The following is a 19509-nucleotide window of genomic DNA, read 5'->3' on the forward strand; positions in this document are numbered from 1 at the left end:
TGCTTGATCATAAATAATTTGCAAATAAATTCATTAAAAATCCTACAATGTGATTTTCTGGAATTTTTTTTCTCTCATTTTGTCTGTCACAGTTGAAGTGTACCTATGGTGAAAATTACAGGCCTCTCTCATCTTTTTAAGTGGGAGAACTTGCACAATTGGTGGCTGACTAAATACTTTTTTGCCCCACTGTGTATATATATACTGTATATACACATCAAATATGACTTCACTGTAGTAAAATAGTCTGAGTTACTCACTTTGTACTTAAAGGGATAGTTCGGGACTCCCCCAGAGTGTGAGGATATCTTTTTATGTCTCTCCATCCAGTATGAAGGAAGCTAGAGGTAGTTTCACTTTCCAATGCTAACTAGTGTTAGCGCGATGACTGTAAGTCTATGGGAACGGCTAGCATGTTAGCCGTTCCCATAGACTTCAAGTCATTGCGCTAACAGTTTCACTTTCCAGTGCTAACTAGTGTTAGCTCAATGACAGTAAGTCTATGGGAACGGCTAGACTTCCAGCCATTGCGCTAACACTAGTTAGCATTGGAAAGTGAAACTACCTCTAACTTCCTTCATACTGGATGGAGAGACATCAAAAATGGTATCCACAAGTTCATCTGAATCTGAGGAAGTAGACGTAGAGCCTCATTGCCAAAATCCTGAACAATCCCTTTAAGGGTGATGGTGAAATTTTCAAAACGGTCATTTTAGTACCAAGTAAACCATGTGTTCCCCCCTCCCCTCTCCACCAGGTCCTTTCTCTTCAGTAAGGACGGCAACCCCAACAAGCGTAACGTTCACAATGAGACGTCCCTCCATCTCCTCTGTATGGGCCCCCAGATCCTAATGGGGGAGGGGCCTCTGCAGCCGCGGCTGGCCCGGCCCGAGCTGGACGAGATGAAGAGGGCAGAGTGTCTCCAGATCATCCTGAAATGGACCGGAGCCAAGCTGGACCAGGGAGAGTATGAGAACGCCAACGTCAACTCCACTGACAACAAGAAGAACACATCGCTGCACTACGCAGCCGCCTCGGGGTTGAAGAAGTGTGTTGAGGTGCGAACCCCTTTTTAAAACATTACATTTTTTTTCACATAGCCCTAACCCATAGGCACTTCCCATAGCCCTAACCCATAGACACTTCTACTAGGCACTTCCCATAGCCCTACCACATAGCCCTAACCCGTAGGCACTTCCCATAGCCCTACCCCATAGACACTTCTACTAGGCACTTCCCATAGCCCTACCACATAGCCCTAACCCGTAGGCACTTCCCATAGCCCTGCCCCTTAGACACTTCTCATAGCCCTGCCCCTTAGACACTTCCCATAGCCCTGCCCCTTAGACACTTCCCATAGCCCTGCCCCTTAGACACTTCCCATAGCCCTGCCCCTTAGACACTTCTCATAGCCCTGCCCCTTAGACACTTCCCATAGCCCTGCCCCTTAGACACTTCTCATAGCCCTGCCCATTAGACACTTCCCATAGCCCTGCCCCTTAGACACTTCTCATAGCCCTGCCCCTTAGACACTTCTCATAGCCCTGCCCCTTAGACACTTCTCATAGCCCTGCCCCATAGCCACTTCCCATAGCCCTGCCCCTTAGACACTTCCCATAGCCCTGCCCCTTAGACACTTCCCATAGCCCTGCCCCTTAGACACTTCTCATAGCCCTGCCCCTTAGACACTTCTCATAGCCCTGCCCATTAGACACTTCCCATAGCCCTGCCCCTTAGACACTTCTCATAGCCCTGCCCCTTAGACACTTCTCATAGCCCTGCCCCATAGACACTTCTCATAGCCCTGCCCCATAGACACTTCTCATAGCCCTGCCCCTTAGACACTTCTCATAGCCCTGCCCCTTAGACACTTCTCATAGCCCTGCCCCTTAGACACTTCTCATAGCCCTGCCCCTTAGACACTTCTCATAGCCCTGCCCCATAGCCACTTCCCATAGCCCTGCCCCTTAGACACTTCCCATAGCCCTGCCCCTTAGACACTTCCCATAGCCCTGCCCCTTAGACACTTCCCATAGCCCTGCCCCTTAGACACTTCTCATAGCCCTGCCCCTTAGACACTTCTCATAGCCCTGCCCCTTAGACACTTCTCATAGCCCTGCCCCATAGCCACTTCCCATAGCCCTGCCCCTTAGACACTTCCCATAGCCCTGCCCCTTAGACACTTCCCATAGCCCTGCCCCTTAGACACTTCCCATAGCCCTGCCCCTTAGACACTTCCCATAGCCCTGCCCCTTAGACACTTCCCATAGCCCTGCCCCTTAGACACTTCCCATAGCCCTGCCCCTTAGACACTTCCCATAGCCCTGCCTCATAGACACTTGTTCCCTAAATCCCCTTTCCCAAGCCAGGGCTCTCCAACCCTGTTCCAGGAGAGCTACCCTCCTGTAGGTTTTCACTTCAATCTTGTGCTAGATTAGGGTTGGAGTGAACCTATAGGACTGTAGTTCTCCAGGAACAGGGTTGGAGTGAACCTATAGGATGGTAGTTCTCCAGGAACAGGCTTGGAGTGAACCTATAGGACAGTAGTTCTCCAGGAACAGGGTTGGAGTGAACCTATAGGACGGTAGTTCTACAGGAACAGGGTTGGAGTGAACCTATAGGACTGTAGTTCTCCAGGAACAGGCTTGGAGTGAACCTATAGGAGGGTTGTTCTCCAGGAACAGGGTTGGAGTGAACCTATAGGACTGTAGTTCTACAGGAACAGGGTTGGAGTGAACCTATAGGACTGTAGTTCTCCAGGAACAGGGTTGGAGTGAACCTATAGGACTGTAGTTCTACAGGAACAGGGTTGGAGTGAACCTATAGGACTGTAGTTCTCCAGGAACAGGCTTGGAGTGAACCTATAGGAGGGTTGTTCTCCAGGAACAGGGTTGGAGTGAACCTATAGGATGGTAGTTCTACAGGAACAGGGTTGGAGTGAACCTATAGGATGGTAGTTCTCCAGGAACAGACTTGGAGTGAACCTATAGGACTGTAGTTCTACAGGAATAGCCTTGGAGTGAACCTATAGGAGGGTAGTTCTCCAGGAACAGGCTTGGAGTGAACCTATAGGACTGTAGCTCTACAGGAACAGGCTTGGAGTGAACCTATAGGACTGTAGCTCTACAGGAACAGGCTTGGAGTGAACCTATAGGAGGGTAGTTCCCCAGGAACAGGCTTGGAGTGAACCTATAGGACTGTAGTTTTTTCAGGAACAGGCTTGGAGCGAACCTATAGGACTGTAGCTCTACAGGAACAGGTTTGGGGAAGCCCTGTCCTCGGCACTTCTGTAGATCTGATCAGATTTCAGAAAATCTGTCTTGTTGATTTTCCTCTTAACATCTCATATACAGGTAACTGCCAAGATAAAGGAAACACTAAATGAGGGATACAAAGTATATTGAAAGTAGCTGCTTCCACACAGCTGTGGTTCCTGTGTTTTAATTAAACCCCACCTGTTTGACTATTCTTTCTCTCTTTCCAATGAATGCCATGTCTCTTCTCTTCTCTCTCTCTCTCTCTGTCTATCTCTCTCTCTCTCTCTCTCTCTCTCTCTCCTCTCTCTCCTCTCTCTCCTGTCTCTCCTCTCTCTTCTCTCTCTCTCTCCTCTCTCTTCTCTCTCTCTCTCCTCTCTCTCCTCCTGTCTCTCCTCTCTCTCTCTCTCCTCTCTCCTCTCTTTCTCTCCTCTCTCTCCTCTCTCTCTCTCTGTCCTCCTTCTAGATTCTAGTAAATAGGGAAGCGGACCTGTTTGCGGAGAATGAGGACCGTGAGACGCCGTGTGACTGTGCAGAGAAGCAGCATCACAAGGAGCTGGCCCTCAGCCTGGAGTCTCGGATGGTCTTCAGCCTGGCCCCAGAGAGCATAGAGGCAGAGTACACTGCTCTGGACCACAGAGAGGTAGGCTAGATACTAGAAATCCCTACTGTAGTGTAGTTACCTCACCATGTCTTCAGTCTGGTCCCAGAGAGCATAGAGGCAGAGTACACTGCTCTGGACCACAGAGAGGTAGGCTAGATACTAGATATCCCTACTGTAGAGAGATACTGTAGTGTAGTTACCTCACCATGTCGTCAGTCTGGTCCCAGAAGGCATAGAGGCAGAGTATACTGCTCTGGACCACAGAGAGGTAGGCTAGATACTAGATATCCCTACTGTAGTGTAGTTACCTCACCATGTCGTCAGTCTGGCCCCAGAAGTGATAGAGAAGGTATTTTTCAATACAGTCTTTGACTGCAGTCCAATGTTGTTGTAGGAAATGAGCTGACCACTTGAACAGCCAGGCAGAACTGTCAGCTGCTGGGCTATTGGCCACACTATAGAAACATTATTAGTGTTGGAGTCCCATGCATGTGACTGTCCTGCTCTCTGTCTCTGTCTCTCTCGTCTGTCTGTCTCTCCACTCGGTGTGTCTCTCTCTCTCTGTCTCTGTCTCTGACTCTGTCTCTCTCTCTCTCTCTCTCTCGTCTCTCCTCTGTGTCTGTCTCTCTCTGTGTCTGTCTCTCTCTGTGTCTGTCTCTCTCTGTGTCTGTCTGTTTCTGTGTCTGTCTCTCTCTCTCTCGCTCTCTCTCTCTCTGTCTCTCTCTCCCTCCAGATATACGAGGGTCTGAGGCCTCAGGAGCTGCGTCGTCTGAAGGACATGCTGATAGTGGAGACGGCAGACATGCTGCAGACCCCTCTCTTTACTGCTGAGGCTCTGCTTAGAGCACATGGTATGGACCACACACACACACACCTACCTACCTACCTACCTACCTACCTACCTACCTACCTACCTAATTACTTACTTACTTACTTACTTACTTACTTACTTACTTACTTACTTACTTACTTACTTACTTACTTACTTACTTACTTACTTACTTACTTACTTACTTACTTACTTACTTACTTACTTACTTACTTACTTACTTACTTACTTACTTACTTACTTACTTACTTCCTTCCTTCCTTCCTTCCTTCCTTCCTTCCTTCCTTCCTTCCTTCCTTCCTTCCTTCCTTCCTTCCTTCCTTCCTTCCTTCCTTCCTTCGTTCCTTCCTTCCTTTTTACCCTGCTGCTACTCGCTGTTTAATATCAATGCCTGGTCACTTTGCAAATGACCTCGACTAACCTTTACCCCCACACGTTGACTCAGTAGGTACTAGGATCCTCCTGGGACCTAGAGAACCTGGGACCTAGGACCTAGAGAACCTGCTGTAGACTGGGACCTAGAGAACCTGCTGTAGACTGGGACCTAGAGAACCTGCTGTAGACTGGGACAGAGGGAACCTGCTGTAGGATGTAGTGGAGAGTACAGCCTTAAGATTGTAAAGGATATTATCTAACTAGTGTTTTCTATCTCTCCTGCTGTAGACTGGGACCTAGAGAACCTGCTGTAGACTGTAAAGGATATGATCTAACTAGTGTTTTCTATCTCTCCTGCTGTAGACTGGGACAGAGAGAACCTGCTGGAGGCCTGGATGTCTAACGCTGAGGAATGCTGCCAGCGGTCTGGGGTCCACATGCCCAGTGCTCCTCCTAGTGGGCACAACGCCTGGGACACCCTGCCGTCCCCTCGTACCCCCAGGACCACCCGCTCCTCCATCACCTCCCCTGACGAGATCAGCCTCTCCCCCGGGGACGACGAAAGGACACCGGTGAGGGCAGGGAACACACACACACACACACACACACACACACACACACACACACACAGAGAGAGAGAGATAAAAGGTGAGCAGATGTTATTGGTCACATACACATGGTTAGCAGATGTTATTGCGGGTGTAGTGAAATGCTTGTGTTTCTAGCTCCAACAGCGTAGTAATATCTAACTAGTAATATCTAACTAGTAATATCTAACTAGTAATATCTAACTAGTAATATCTAGCAGTTTCACAACATATACCCAAAATACATGTAAATATATGTAAGGATTGGATTAAGAATCGATATACCTATGTCAGAACACACACACACACACACACACACACACACACACACATTGGTGCCTATAGATTTAATCTAATCAAAGACTGGGGTGCATCTCAATAGTGTGGAGTGGCTTCCTTTCCTCTGTTATCTCTGGTGAAAAGGAGACTCACTCCCAGTTTCATGTGTCGGAGACAAGGAAAGGAAGCTGTGAGTCAGTATTGAGACTCACTCCCATTTTCCTACAGAGACTCTAAGTGCTTATTGGGTTGTGGCATGAATCTGTCAGACAACCACGATTTGGAGAAAATCACATATCATCTCTTGGACAGGAAACTGAACTAATCAGACGTTATCAGCCGAAAAGTCCTGAACCTAACTGTTAGGCTACATGCTTTGTTGATTGACCAATTCTCTGCTCAAGGGTCCTTTCTGAAGGTTTCAGTAGATGGGATTACAAGCTTTTTTCTTTCCGGGATCAATAGAGTCGTTGTTTTAATTCCAGTGTGGTGCCTCACAGTCCATTGTTGCTCTTCAGACTCTACAACAAGGCAGCAGTGTGTGGAGTAGATCAGGCCTGGGCAAATGCATTGTGTTTTAATGGAATAGGCAGACATGTTTATTCACAATATATGACGACAATCTTCTCGGTTGTTCTCCACCCATCACAGATAGTCAAGTCTTAAAAAGTGTATTGGTTAATAAGAACGCTGTTACACTGTAGCCACATCCTCAAACGTATCCAAGCAGGATATTTGTGGGTTTTTAAAAAATGTAATTTGTACTAAACAGAATGTATAATATTGCCTGTCATTCTATCAGTCTTGTGTGTGTTGTTTCTCTTCTCCTGATGCTCTGACAATCTAAGCAGCTATTTCATGTGTGTTTTTAGTTTTCTCCTGATGCTCTGACAATCTAAGCAGCTATTTCATGTGTGTTTTTAGTTTTGTCATTTATTTTGCTGTAAAAGAGACTTTTGTAATTCCTGTGAAATTCCTGTCATTCTTCCGTCCTGTGTTGTTCTCCCTGGGCCTTTTTATTTAGAAAAAAAAGTTCATAAAGATTGTTTAAGTGTTTTTATATAGATTGTCTAAACATATCGAAGCAGCTATTAAGACCATGTGAGCTGGGCCTCCCTAAAGATGAATGGCACTATCTTAACACAATCATATCAATCAATCATATCAATTGATCTGTAAGCATTTACATTGCGTTCTTGTCCCTGTCTCTCCGACAGTGTGGTATCTGTATGTGCCCCCTCTCTATCTTCGAGGAACCGGTTCACATGTCGTGTGGTCACGAGTTCTGCCGAGCATGCTGGGAAGGGTGAGCTTATTCCCTTCCATAAAACAATGGCTTGGGTCCCTACTGGCACCTTCTCTTCCCTACGTAGTGCACTACTTTTGACCAGTGCCCTGTTGTAAATGAAGGGCACTACATGGGGAATAGGGTGCCGTTTGGGATGCAGGTAGTTTATCTCTGGGGTTTCTTCATTGATTTTAACGTAGTTGTTTTTTTTCCGGGTCTAAGTGTGATTAACTGGGGGAAGATAAACCACTAGTGGGATACTTAACTCTAAACGTCTGTCTGTCTCTGTTTGTCTCTCTCTCTCTGTCTGTCTCTCTCTCTCTCTGTCTGTCTCTCTCTCTGTCTCTCTGTCTCTCTCTCTGTCTCTGTCTCTGTCTCTCTGTCTCTGTCTCTCTCTCTGTCTCTCTCTCTGTCTCTCTCTCTGTCTGTCTCTCTCTCTGTCTGTCTCTCTCTCTCTGTCTGTCTCTCTCTCTCTGTCTGTCTCTCTCTCTCTGTCTGTCTGTCTGTCTCTCTCCCTCTGTCTGTGTCTCTGTCTCTGTCTCTCTCTCTGTCTGTCTCTGTCTGTCTGTCTGTCTGTCTCTCTCTCTCTCTGTCTGTCTCTCGCTCGCTCTCGCTCTCGCTCTCTCTCGCTCTCTCTCTCTCTGTGTGTGTGTGTGTCAGGTTTCTGAATCTGAAGATTCAGGAAGGGGAGGCTCACAACATCTTCTGCCCGGCGCACGACTGCTTCCAGCTGGTTCCTGTGGAGGTCATAGAGAGTGTCGTCTCCAGAGAGATGGACAAGCGCTACCTGCAGTTCGACATCAAGGTACACACACACACACACGCACACACACACGGAGGTACACACACAGAGGTACACAGCAGGCAGTGCTGGCCCCAACAGCAGGCGGTGCTGGCCCCAACAGCAGGCGGTGCCGGCCCCAACAGCAGGCGGTGCCGGCCCCAACAGCAGGCGGTGCCTGCCCCAACAGCAGGCGGTGCCGGCCCCAACAGCAGGCGGTGCCGGCCCCAACAGCAGGCGGTGCCGGCCCCAACAGCAGGCGGTGCTGTAATGACCCCGCAGTCCTAAGTGGCACAGATGTTGCAGTTTTAGAAATGTTTCAACAGCGCCGCCTGCTGTTGGGGCCGGCACCGCCTGCTGTTGGGGCCGGCACCGCCTGCTGTTGGGGCCGGCACCGCCTGCTGTTGGGGCCGGCACCGCCTGCTGTTGGGGCCAGCATCGCCTGCTGTTGGGGCCAGCATCGCCTGCTGTGTACCTCCGTGTGTGTGTGTGTGTTTTTAAAAGCATTCCAACAGCAGGAGGCGCCGGCCCCAACAGCAGGCGGTGCCGGCCCCAACAGCAGGCGGTGCCGGCCCCAACAGCAGGCGGTGCCGGCCCCAACAGCAGGCGGTGCCGGCCCCAACAGCAGGCGGTGCCGGCCCCAACAGCAGGCGGTGCCGGCCCCAACAGCAGGCGGTGCCGGCCCCAACAGCAGGCGGCGCTGTAATGATCCCCGCAGTCCTAAGTGGCACAGATGTTGCAGTTTTAGAAATGTTTCAACTATGTTCCAAAACACTGCTCTCTCTTCCTCAGTCCTGTAGCTAAATATCGATACTGTATTCATGTGTTTTTAGAAACATGTTCTTTCCCCCAGGCGTTTGTGGAGAACAACCCAGCTATCCGCTGGTGTCCCAAGGCGGGCTGTGAGCGGGCGGTGCGTCTCTCATCCCGGGGTCCAGGTAGCAGCTCCTCGGACCCGTTCAGTCTACCTCTCCTCAGAGCGCCCGCTGTGGACTGTGGCAAGGGACACGTCTTCTGTTGGTCAGTTCTACTCTGATCTTCAAACATCAGATTATAAAGGCTTCATAGAGCATTCATAGAGCATTCATATGGTGTTCATAAGCACTACATGCCAAGTTAAATCAATGTTAAATAAATGAATAAATAATAATAAATACATAGACTGTGGCAAGAGACACCGTTTCCCTGGTCAGTACTGCTACTCTGTGTTCCATATGGGGTCACTATATGGGGTCACTATATGGGGTCATTATATGGGGTCATTATATGTGATGCACTTGGAACAACAGCTTATAAAGGCTTTTATAGAGCATTCATAAGCACTACATACGTAGATCAGGGACTATCGACTGCGGCAGGGGACACATCTGTTGTTGTTGTTGTTGTTGTTGTTTGGTCCACAGGGGCCATTACATGTGGTCTGAAAAGGTAAACTAACAGCGGCTTATAAAGGGCTTTATAGACCACTGCATTAGGTGCTTCACAGGTCATTCATAAGCATTGTATATGTTGATGTGTGACGTTACACATCTCCCTTGTCAGCTGTTCTTTGTCAGTAGGGAGAACACACAGATACCGGACAGTGAGGTCTTTTCGATACTGCACGGGTACTGTCTTTCCAAGCTAGTTGGAAGACTTCCTGTTTGGTGGAGCAGCAGTGAGGTCTTTTCCATACTGCACGGTACTGTCTTTCCAAGCTAGCTAGCTAGCTTCAGGACTCTGGTATTTTCTGTGTAGCAGGGAGCTAGTTTCGATGCGAGGTTAACTTTAGATCCTCGGTTAGGTGGTTATCTGATTTTTGTACTCCGACGTCCTTGGGTGGGTGGAGGGAGTCTGGAAGGGCATCTAGGAATTCTCAAGACAATCTTTGGGTTGTCTGAGAATTTATATTGTGGCTTTTGATAGTCCTTGGTTGGGGTCTAAGCGAAATATTTTGTTGCAAATGTAATAAGATGGTTGTCTGATAGTCCAGGATAAAGCTGAATCAGGAAAGTTAAGACTGGGGTTGGATTGAAAACCTACAGGAGGGTATCACTCCAGGACCAGGGTTGGGAGAGAGCCCTGTCCTATCAGATATCCGAGCAACATGTTTATCTAGCCTGCTAGCTAGCATAGTAGCTAATAACACCACAGACGAAAGGGTTAGTTATCATAATCTTTGATAGTAACTAATATTGCTCATTAGATTACACCACTACCGCCACGTTGATGTTAATTGGGGCCTGTTCATAGCGTTTAAAAAATATATATTCAGGTAACTGCCAAAATAAAGGAAACACCAACATAAAGTGTGTTAATTGGGCGTTGGGCCACCACCAGCCTCCAGAACACCTTCAATGAGCCTTGGCAGAGATTCTATAAGTCTCTTACAGTCTTCTTAGAACACAGAGATGTTTGATTCTGCATTCTATCCTGTCTAGTCATTAGATTAGATGAGTGGTATGAGCAGTAAGACATCTCTTACAATATTGTTAGAACACAGAGATGTTTGATTCTGCACTCTATCCTGTCTAGTCATTAGATTAGATGAGTGGTATGAGCAGTAAGACATCTCTTACAGTCTTGTTAGAACACAGAGATGTTTGATACTGCATTCTATCCTGTCTAGTCATTAGATTAGATGAGTGGTATGAGCAGTAAGACATCTCTTACAATATTGTTAGAACACAGAGATGTTTGATACTGCATTCTATTGTCTACTCCTTTCATGTCTGTGGTAGTCTTGAGTAATGCATAGGATGTGTTTCTCAGACAGAACATAAATAGACAGTATGATGTGTCTGGAGGGTGAACTCATCCGTCTTTCTGTCTGTCTGTCTCCAGGGAGTGCCAGGGAGAAGCCCATGAACCATGCGACTGCCAGACATGGAAGATGTGGCTGGCTGAAGTGACTGAGATGAGACCCCAAGAATGTAAGCATCTCTACTATTAATGGATTATAGTTTTCTAAAGAAAACCCAGTGTACTTCTTCATGTGTTGTTGTTGTTGTGCATCTCTTGCTCTTTTACCTCAGTAGACTGTGAATACCACTTCACATATTAAATATGGCTTCTGTCCTTCATTACACATTACAACAATGTCTTTTGACAGAAGCAGAAATGTGGAATCGGTCACAGATGCTCTATTTATGGAAACCGATCAGTCACCCAAACGGCTTCCTACTGAGGGAGCCACAACCCTAAAAATGTTTGTTTCCTGTGTGATGATATGGGCACGTTTCCTTCAGAAATCATATCATCCCCCAAAAACAAATCCAGCTGTATCCAAGTCACTGCTGCTAGGCTTGATATCTGCCATCCATTGATGGACCGTTCAACTTCATGGACTCCAATCCTTGCCTGTGTCTCAAATGCCTCCCTATTCCCTTTATGGTACACTACTTTTGACTTGAGCCCTATATAGGGAATAGGGTGCAATGTGGGGCTCAGTCCTGCTCACCTCACCACTTCAGACGCTAGCTACAGGCAACACCGCGTTTCAGACGCTAGCTACAGGCAACACCAGGTTTCAGACGCTAGCTACAGGCAACACCAGGTTTCAGACGCTAGCTGCAGGCAACACCAGGTTTCAGATGCTAGCTACAGGCTACACCAGGTTTCAGACGCTAGCTGCAGGCAACACCAGGTTTCAGACGCTAGCTACAGGCAACACCAGGTTTCAGACGCTAGCTGCAGGCAACACCAGGTTTCAGACGCTAGCTACAGGCAACACCAGGTTTCAGACGCTAGCTACAGGCAACACCAGGTTTCAGACGCTAGCTACAGGCAACACCAGGTTTCAGACGCTAGCTACAGGCAACACAAGGTTTCAGACGCTAGCTACAGGCAACACCAGGTTTCAGACGCTAGCTACAGGCAACACCAGGTTTCAGACGCTAGCTACAGGCAACACCAGGTTTCAGACGCTAGCTACAGGCAACACCAGGTTTCAGACGCTAGCTACAGGCAACACCAGGTTTCAGACGCTAGCTACAGGCAACACCAGATTTCAGACGCTAGCTACAGGCAACACCAGGTTTCAGACGCTAGCTACAGGCAACACCAGGTTTCAGACGCTAGCTACAGGCAACACCAGGTTTCAGACGCTAGCTACAGGCAACACCAGGTTTCAGACGCTAGCTACAGGCAACACCAGGTTTCAGACGCTAGCTACAGGCAACACCAGGTTTCAGACGCTAGCTACAGGCAACACCAGGTTTCAGACGCTAGCTACAGGCAACACCAGGTTTCAGACGCTAGCTACAGGCAACACCAGGTTTCAGACGCTAGCTACAGGCAACACCAGGTTTCAGACGCTAGCTACAGGCAACACCAGGTTTCAGACGCTAGCTACAGGCAACACCGGGTTTCAGACGCTAGCTACAGGCAACACCGGGTTTCAGACGCTAGCTACAGGCAACACCGGGTTTCAGACGCTAGCTACAGGCAACACCGGGTTTCAGACGCTAGCTACAGGCAACACCGGGTTTCAGACGCTAGCTACAGGCAACACCGGGTTTCAGACGCTAGCTACAGGCAACACCGGCTTTCAGACGCTAGCTACAGGCAACACCGGCTTTCAGACGCTAGCTACAGGCAACACCGGCTTTCAGACGCTAGCTACAGGCAACACCGGGTTTCAGACGCTAGCTACAGGCAACACCGGCTTTCAGACGCTAGCTACAGGCAACACCGGCTTTCAGACGCTAGCTACAGGCAACACCGGGTTTCAGACGCTAGCTACAGGCAACACCGGGTTTCAGACGCTAGCTACAGGCAACACCTGGTTTCAGACGCTAGCTACAGGCAACACCGGGTTTCAGACGCTAGCTGCAGGCAACACCTGGTTTCAGACGCTAGCTACAGGCAACACCAGGTTTCAGACGCTAGCTGCAGGCAACACCAGGTTTCAGACGCTAGCTACAGGCAACACCAGGTTTCAGATGCTAGCTACAGGCAACACCAGGTTTCAGATGCTAGCTACAGGCAACACCAGGTTTCAGGCAGGAATGGAAGGCGTTATTGTTGTGCTTTGAAACCAGTTTCCCTGAGTGCTTTTGTTCAGGCTTTAAAAGCTATCGCGGTTCCATTCTGTTCAGTCAGTGATTTTTCTCAAAAGTTACCCTATTCCCTACATAGGGCTCTGGTCAAAAGTAGTAGACTTTGTGTCCTATGCGCCTTGGTCAAAAGTAGTGTACTACATAGGGAATAGAGTGCCAATTAGGATGCCTTCCAGAGAATAAAGACGCAGTGTTTCAAAAGCAGCGATTACCGTCAGGTTGTAATGGGCTATTAGAGAGAACACACACACACACACACACACACACACACACACACACACTCACACTCACACTCACACTCTCTTTCTCTCTCTTTCTGTCTCTTTCTGTCTCTTTCTCTCTCTGTCTCTTTCTCTCTCTTTCTGTCTCTTTCTCTCTCTTTCTGTCTCTCTCTCTTTCTGTCTCTCTCTCTTTCTGTCTCTCTCTCTTTCTGTCTCTCTCTTTTCTCTCTCTCTCTCACACACACACACACACTCTGTAGGTTGTAGGAACACTCTCTGAATGCTGTGGAATGAGTCGTGTCCAGTTAGCTGTCTGTTGTGTTGATGTTTTTCCCCCTGGGAAGTGGCCGGTGTGAGTGAAGCCTATGAAGATGCAGCCAACTGCTTGTGGTTACTGTCCAACGCCAAACCCTGCGCCAACTGCAAGTCTCCTATTCAGAAGAACGAAGGCTGCAACCACATGCAGTGTGCTAAGGTAGGTAGACCAACAGTGTCTTGGACATCGAGTACCAAATGGCACCCTACTCCCTATATAGTGCACTGCTTTTGACCAGAGTCTATGGGGCCCTAGTCAGAAGTAGTGCACTAAATAGGGAATAGGGAGCCATTTGGGAGGTAACCAGGATATCTTTCTGAAGAATGTTATAATTAAGTAATAAGGCCTGAGGAGGTGTGGTATATGGCCAATATACCACGGCTAAGGGCTGTTCTTATGTACGACGCAACGTGGAGTGCCTGGATAAAGCATTTAGCTGTGGTATATTGGCCATATATCACTAACCCCCGAGGTGCCTTATTGGTTAATTATAAACTGGTTACCAACTTAATTAGAGCAGTAAAAATAAATGTTTTGCCATACCCGTGGTATACGGTCTGAATGTAGAACGACCGTCAGCCAATCAGCATTCATGGCTGGAACCACCCAGTTTATAATGTTAGATACTCCAGGGAATGTATTTGAGGACCCGAGAGTTATCTGGAAAATGTTGTTTTGTTATGGTCAGGGGAAAAGTAGGGCAACTCTCTGATGGTGTGGCGCTCTAAGAGTCTAATCACATTCAACCCTTCTGAAATTCGGATCTCTCTTTTGTGTACAGGGCTTTCTGAAAGTATTCAGGCCCCTTGACTTCTTCCACATTTTTTGTTACATTACAGCCTTATTCTAAAATGGATTACATGTATTTGTTTCCCTCATCAATCTACACGCAATACCCCATAATGACATCACAATACCCAATAATGACATCACAATACCCCATAATGACATCACAATACCCCATAATGACATCACAATACCCTATAATGACATCACAATACCCCATAATGACAAAGCAAAAAAAACAAGATTCTTCCTAGCGCTGGCCGTCCAGCCAAACTGAGGAATCAGGGGAGAAGGGCCTTGGTCAGGGAGGTGACCATGAACCCTGTGGAGATGGGAGAATCTTCCAGAAGGACAACCATCTCGGCAGCACTCCACCAATCAGGCCTTTATGGTAGAGTGGCCAGATGGAAGCCACTCCTCAGTAAAAGGCACATCACAGCCAGCTTGGAGTTTGCCAAAAGGCACCTAAAGGACTCTCAGACCATGAGAAACAAGATTCTCTGGTCTGATGAAACCAAGATTGCTCTTTGGCCTGAATGCCAAGCATCACGTCTGGAGGAAACCTGGCACCATCCCTACATTAAAGCGTGGTGGCAGAATTATGCTGTGGGGATGTTTTACAGCGGCAGGGACTGGGAGACTAGTCAGGATCCAGGGAAAGCTGAACAGAGCAAAGTACAGAGAGATCCTTGATGAAAACCTGCTCCAGAGCGCTCAGGACCTCAGACTGGGTCGAAGGTTCACCTTCCAACAGGACAGCAACCCTTAGCACACAGCCAAGACAATGCACGAGTGGCTTCGGGACAAGTCTCTGAATGTCCTTGAGTGGCCCAGCCAGAGCCTGGACTTGAACCCGATCTAACATCTCTGTAGAGACCTGAAAATAGCTGTGCAGCGACGCTCCCCATCCAACCTGACAGAGCTTGAGAGGATCTGCAGAGAAGAATGGGAGAAACTCCCCAAATACAGGTGTGTCAAGCTTGTAGCGTCATACTGAAGAAGACTTGAGTCTGTAATCGCTGCCAAAGGTGCTTCAACAAAGTACTGATTAAAGGGTCTGAATACTTATGGAAATGTGATATTTCCGTTTTTTAAATTTTAACTACATTTGCCAAAAAAAAAAAAAAAAAAACTGTTTTTGTGATGTCATTATGAGGTATTGTGATGTCATTATGAGTTATTGTGTGTAGATTGACAAGGGGGAAAAAAACTATACATACTATACATCTGTGAGGCTTTCTGGGTAAGTCTCTGAGACCTTTATACGCCTCGATTGAACAATATTTGCACATTATTCTTTAAAAAATAATTCTTCAAGCTCTGTCAAGTTGGTTGGTAATCATTGCTAGTCTTGCCGTAGATATTCAAGCTGATTTTAAGTCAAAACTGTGACTAGGCTACTCCCAAAAGCCATTTAAAACATGTCTCACGTTGTCACATTCAACACAACCAGAAACGAGAGAAGACATCTGTCACTAGGCCTAAATCACATCCACCAGGACTGTTCTGCTGTAGCTGAAAGAGATGAATGGGTATGTTGAGAGTAGAGAGACACGGGCCTTGGGGACTGTCGTCAGCTCTGTACTAGCCTGAGGGCTGTAGTGACAGGCCTGTTGTCCTACATGATGTTGTAGTGACAGGCCTGTTGTAGTGACAGGCCTGTTGTAGTGACAGGCCTGTTGTAGTGACAGGCCTGTTGTCCTACGTGTGGTTGTAGTGACAGGCCTGTTGTAGTGACAGGCCTGTTGTCCTACATGATGCTGTAGTGACAGTCCTGTTGTACTACATGATGTTGTAGTGCTGTAGTGACAGGCCTGTTGTACTACATGATGTTGTAGTGCTGTAGTGACAGGTCTGTTGTACTACATGATGTTGTAGTGACAGGTCTGTTGTACTACATGATGTTGTAGTGACAGTCCTGTTGTCCTACATGATGCTGTAGTGACAGTCCTGTTGTCCTACATGATGTTGTAGTGCTGTAGTGACAGGTCTGTTGTACTACATGATGTTGTAGTGCTGTAGTGACAGGTCTGTTGTCCTACATGATGTTGTAGTGACAGGTCTGTTGTACTACATGATGTTGTAGTGACAGGTCTGTTGTACTACATGATGTTGTAGTGACAGGTCTGTTGTACTACATGATGTTGTAGTGACAGGTCTGTTGTACTACATGATGTTGTAGTGACAGGTCTGTTGTACTACATGATGTTGTAGTGACAGGTCTGTTGTACTACATGATGTTGTAGTGACAGGTCTGTTGTACTACATGATGTTGTAGTGGCAGGTCTGTTGTCCTACATGATGTTGTAGTGCTGTAGTGACAGGTCTGTTGTCCTACATGATGCTGTAGTGACAGGTCTGTTGTCCTACATGATGTTGTAGTGCTGTAGTGACAGGTCTGTTGTACTACATGATGTTGTAGTGACAGGTCTGTTGTACTTCATGATGTTGTAGTGACAGTCCTGTTGTACTACATGATGTTGTAGTGCTGTAGTGACAGGTCTGTTGTCCTACATGATGTTGTAGTGCTGTAGTGACAGGTCTGTTGTCCTACATGATGTTGTAGTGCTGTAGTGACAGGTCTGTTGTACTACATGATGTTGTAGTGACAGGCCTGTTGTCCTACATGATGTTGTAGTGCTGTAGTGGCAGGTCTGTTGTACTACATGATGTTGTAGTGTTGTAGTGACAGGCCTGTTGTACTGCATGATGTTGTAGTGACAGGTCTGTTGTACTACATGATGTTGTAGTGCTGTAGTGACAGGTCGGTTGTACTACATGATGTTGTAGTGACAGGTCTGTTGTACTACATGATGTTGTAGTGACAGGTCTGTTGTACTACATGATGTTGTAGTGACAGGTCTGTTGTCCTACATGATGTTGTAGTGCTGTAGTGACAGGTCGGTTGTACTACATGATGTTGTAGTGCTGTAGTGACAGTCCTGTTGTACTACATGATGTTGTAGTGACAGGTCTGTTGTACTACATGATGTTGTAGTGACAGGTCTGTTGTACTACATGATGTTGTAGTGCTGTAGTGACAGGTCTGTTGTACTACATGATGTTGTAGTGACAGGTCTGTTGTACTACATGATGTTGTAGTGAGTGATATGTCTGTTGTACTACATGATGTTGTCGTTCTCTCTCTCTCTCTGTTACTCTCTTCTCTCTTCCTCTCTCTCTCTTTCTCTCTGTCTATCTCTCTGTTACTCTCTGTCTCTCTCTGTTACGCTCTCCTCTACTCTCTCTCTCTCTCTGTTACTCTCTCTCTTCTCTCTCTCTCTCTGTGTGTTACTCTCTTCTCTCTCTGTTACTCTCTCCTCTTCTCTCTTCCTCTCTCTCTCTCTGTTACTCTCTCTCACTCTCTCTCTGTGTGTTACTCTCTTCTCTCTCTCTGTCAGTCACTATATACTATAGATTATCTTGAGTGCCATCCAAGTCCTGTCTCCTCAGGACAACAGTGATTTCAGCAGTTGGCTTTGTGTTTTAGTTTCCTTTTTACATTGTCACCACACAGCCAGCAAAGCCGTGTTTCTAGTTGGAATCACCGAGGGCTGAATCAGACTGTAAATCATGTTGAAAGGTAGTAGTGTTCGGTGGTTTTACCTCTAGTCGGGACATTTCCTCTCAGATGGATAGATCTGTATGCGGTGTGTAAACGGATGGAGTGACTCCCTGGTGGCAGATCAAGAGAACACATAGAGGACCATTGATTAGTTTTAAATCACAGGGGGAAAACTCTTGTTCAGTCCGCGTTCCAGCAACTTCTTGAGCTTCAGGCCAGCTACCCAGCCACAGACCGTCTTTGGCCGGCTCCCTTATGGGTCCCAGGCTTTAGAGGTTAGGGCCTTGGTATTTCCTGCTACTGACCTTTAGTCATGCCAGAGGTTAGGGCCTTGGTATTTCCTGCTACTGACCTTTAGTCATGCCAGAGGTTAGGGCCTTGGTATTTCCTGCTACTGACCTTTAGTCATGCCAGAGGGTAGGGCCTTGGTATGTCCTGCTACTGACTGACTACCTTTAGTCATGCCAGAGGTTAGGGCCTTGGTATTTCCTGCTACTGACCTTTAGTCATGCCAGAGGTTAGGGCCTTGGTATTTCCTGCTACTGACTGACTGCCTTTACTCATGCCAGAGGTTAGGGCCTTGGTATTTCCTGCTACTGACTGACTACCTTTAGTCATGCCAGAGGTTAGGGCCTTGGTATTTCCTGCTACTGACCTTTAGTCATGCCAGAGGTTAGGGCCTTGGTATTTCCTGCTACTGACTGACTACCTTTAGTCATGCCAGAGGTTAGGGCCTTGGTATTTCCTGCTACTGACCTTTAGTCATGCCTGAGGTTATGGCCTTGGTATTTCCTGCTACTGACCTTTAGTCATGCCAGAGGTTAGGGCCTTGGTATTTCCTGCTACTGACCTTTAGACATGCCAGAGGTTAGGGCCTTGGTATTTCCTGCTACTGACCTTTAGTCATGCCAGAGGTTAGGGCCTTGGTATTTCCTGCTACTGACCTTTAGTCATGCCAGAGGTTAGGGCCTTGGTATTTCCTGCTACTGACTGACTACCTTTAGTCATGCCAGAGGTTAGGGCCTTGGTATTTCCTGCTACTGACCTTTAGTCATGCCAGAGGTTAGGGCCTTGGTATTTCCTGCTACTGACCTTTAGTCATGCCAGAGGTTAGGGCCTTGGTATTTCCTGCTACTGACCTTTAGTCATACCAGAGGTTAGGGCCTTGGTATTTCCTGCTACTGACATTTAGTCATACCAGAGGTTAGGGCCTTGGTATTTCCTGCTACTGACTGACTACCTTTAGTCATGCCAGAGGTTAGGGCCTTGGTATGTCCTGCTACTGACATTTAGTCATGCCAGAGGTTAGGGCCTTGGTATTTCCTGCTACTGACTGACTACCTTTAGTCATGCCAGAGGTTAGGGCCTTGGTATGTCCTGCTACTGACATTTAGTCATGCCAGAGGTTAGGGCCTTGGTATTTCCTGCTACTGACATTTAGTCATGCCAGAGGTTAGGGCCTTGGTATTTCCTGCTACTGACATTTAGTCATGCCAGAGGTTAGGGCCTTGGTATTTCCTGCTACTGACATTTAGTCATGCCAGAGGTTAGGGCCTTGGTATTTCCTGCTACTGACTGACTACCT

General features: G+C 47.4%; 1 protein-coding gene across 1 annotated transcript in view; it reads left to right on the plus strand.

Moving 5' to 3' along the window:
• LOC139386931 (ankyrin repeat and IBR domain containing 1b) overlaps positions 1 to 19509 on the plus strand; it is a 53516-nt gene that overhangs the window by 18991 nt on the left and 15016 nt on the right. Inside the window, exons 3-11 of the mRNA XM_071132826.1 lie at positions 758 to 1058; positions 3721 to 3897; positions 4592 to 4709; positions 5426 to 5634; positions 7146 to 7234; positions 7877 to 8021; positions 8851 to 9017; positions 10821 to 10909; positions 13602 to 13732. Of these exons, the coding sequence (XP_070988927.1) occupies positions 758 to 1058; positions 3721 to 3897; positions 4592 to 4709; positions 5426 to 5634; positions 7146 to 7234; positions 7877 to 8021; positions 8851 to 9017; positions 10821 to 10909; positions 13602 to 13732 (1426 nt within the window). The remainder of the gene's footprint in view (positions 1 to 757; positions 1059 to 3720; positions 3898 to 4591; positions 4710 to 5425; positions 5635 to 7145; positions 7235 to 7876; positions 8022 to 8850; positions 9018 to 10820; positions 10910 to 13601; positions 13733 to 19509) is intronic.

This window comes from Oncorhynchus clarkii, chromosome 3 (genome assembly GCF_045791955.1).
Source record: "Oncorhynchus clarkii lewisi isolate Uvic-CL-2024 chromosome 3, UVic_Ocla_1.0, whole genome shotgun sequence".
NCBI classification, from domain to species: Eukaryota; Metazoa; Chordata; class Actinopteri; order Salmoniformes; family Salmonidae; genus Oncorhynchus; species Oncorhynchus clarkii.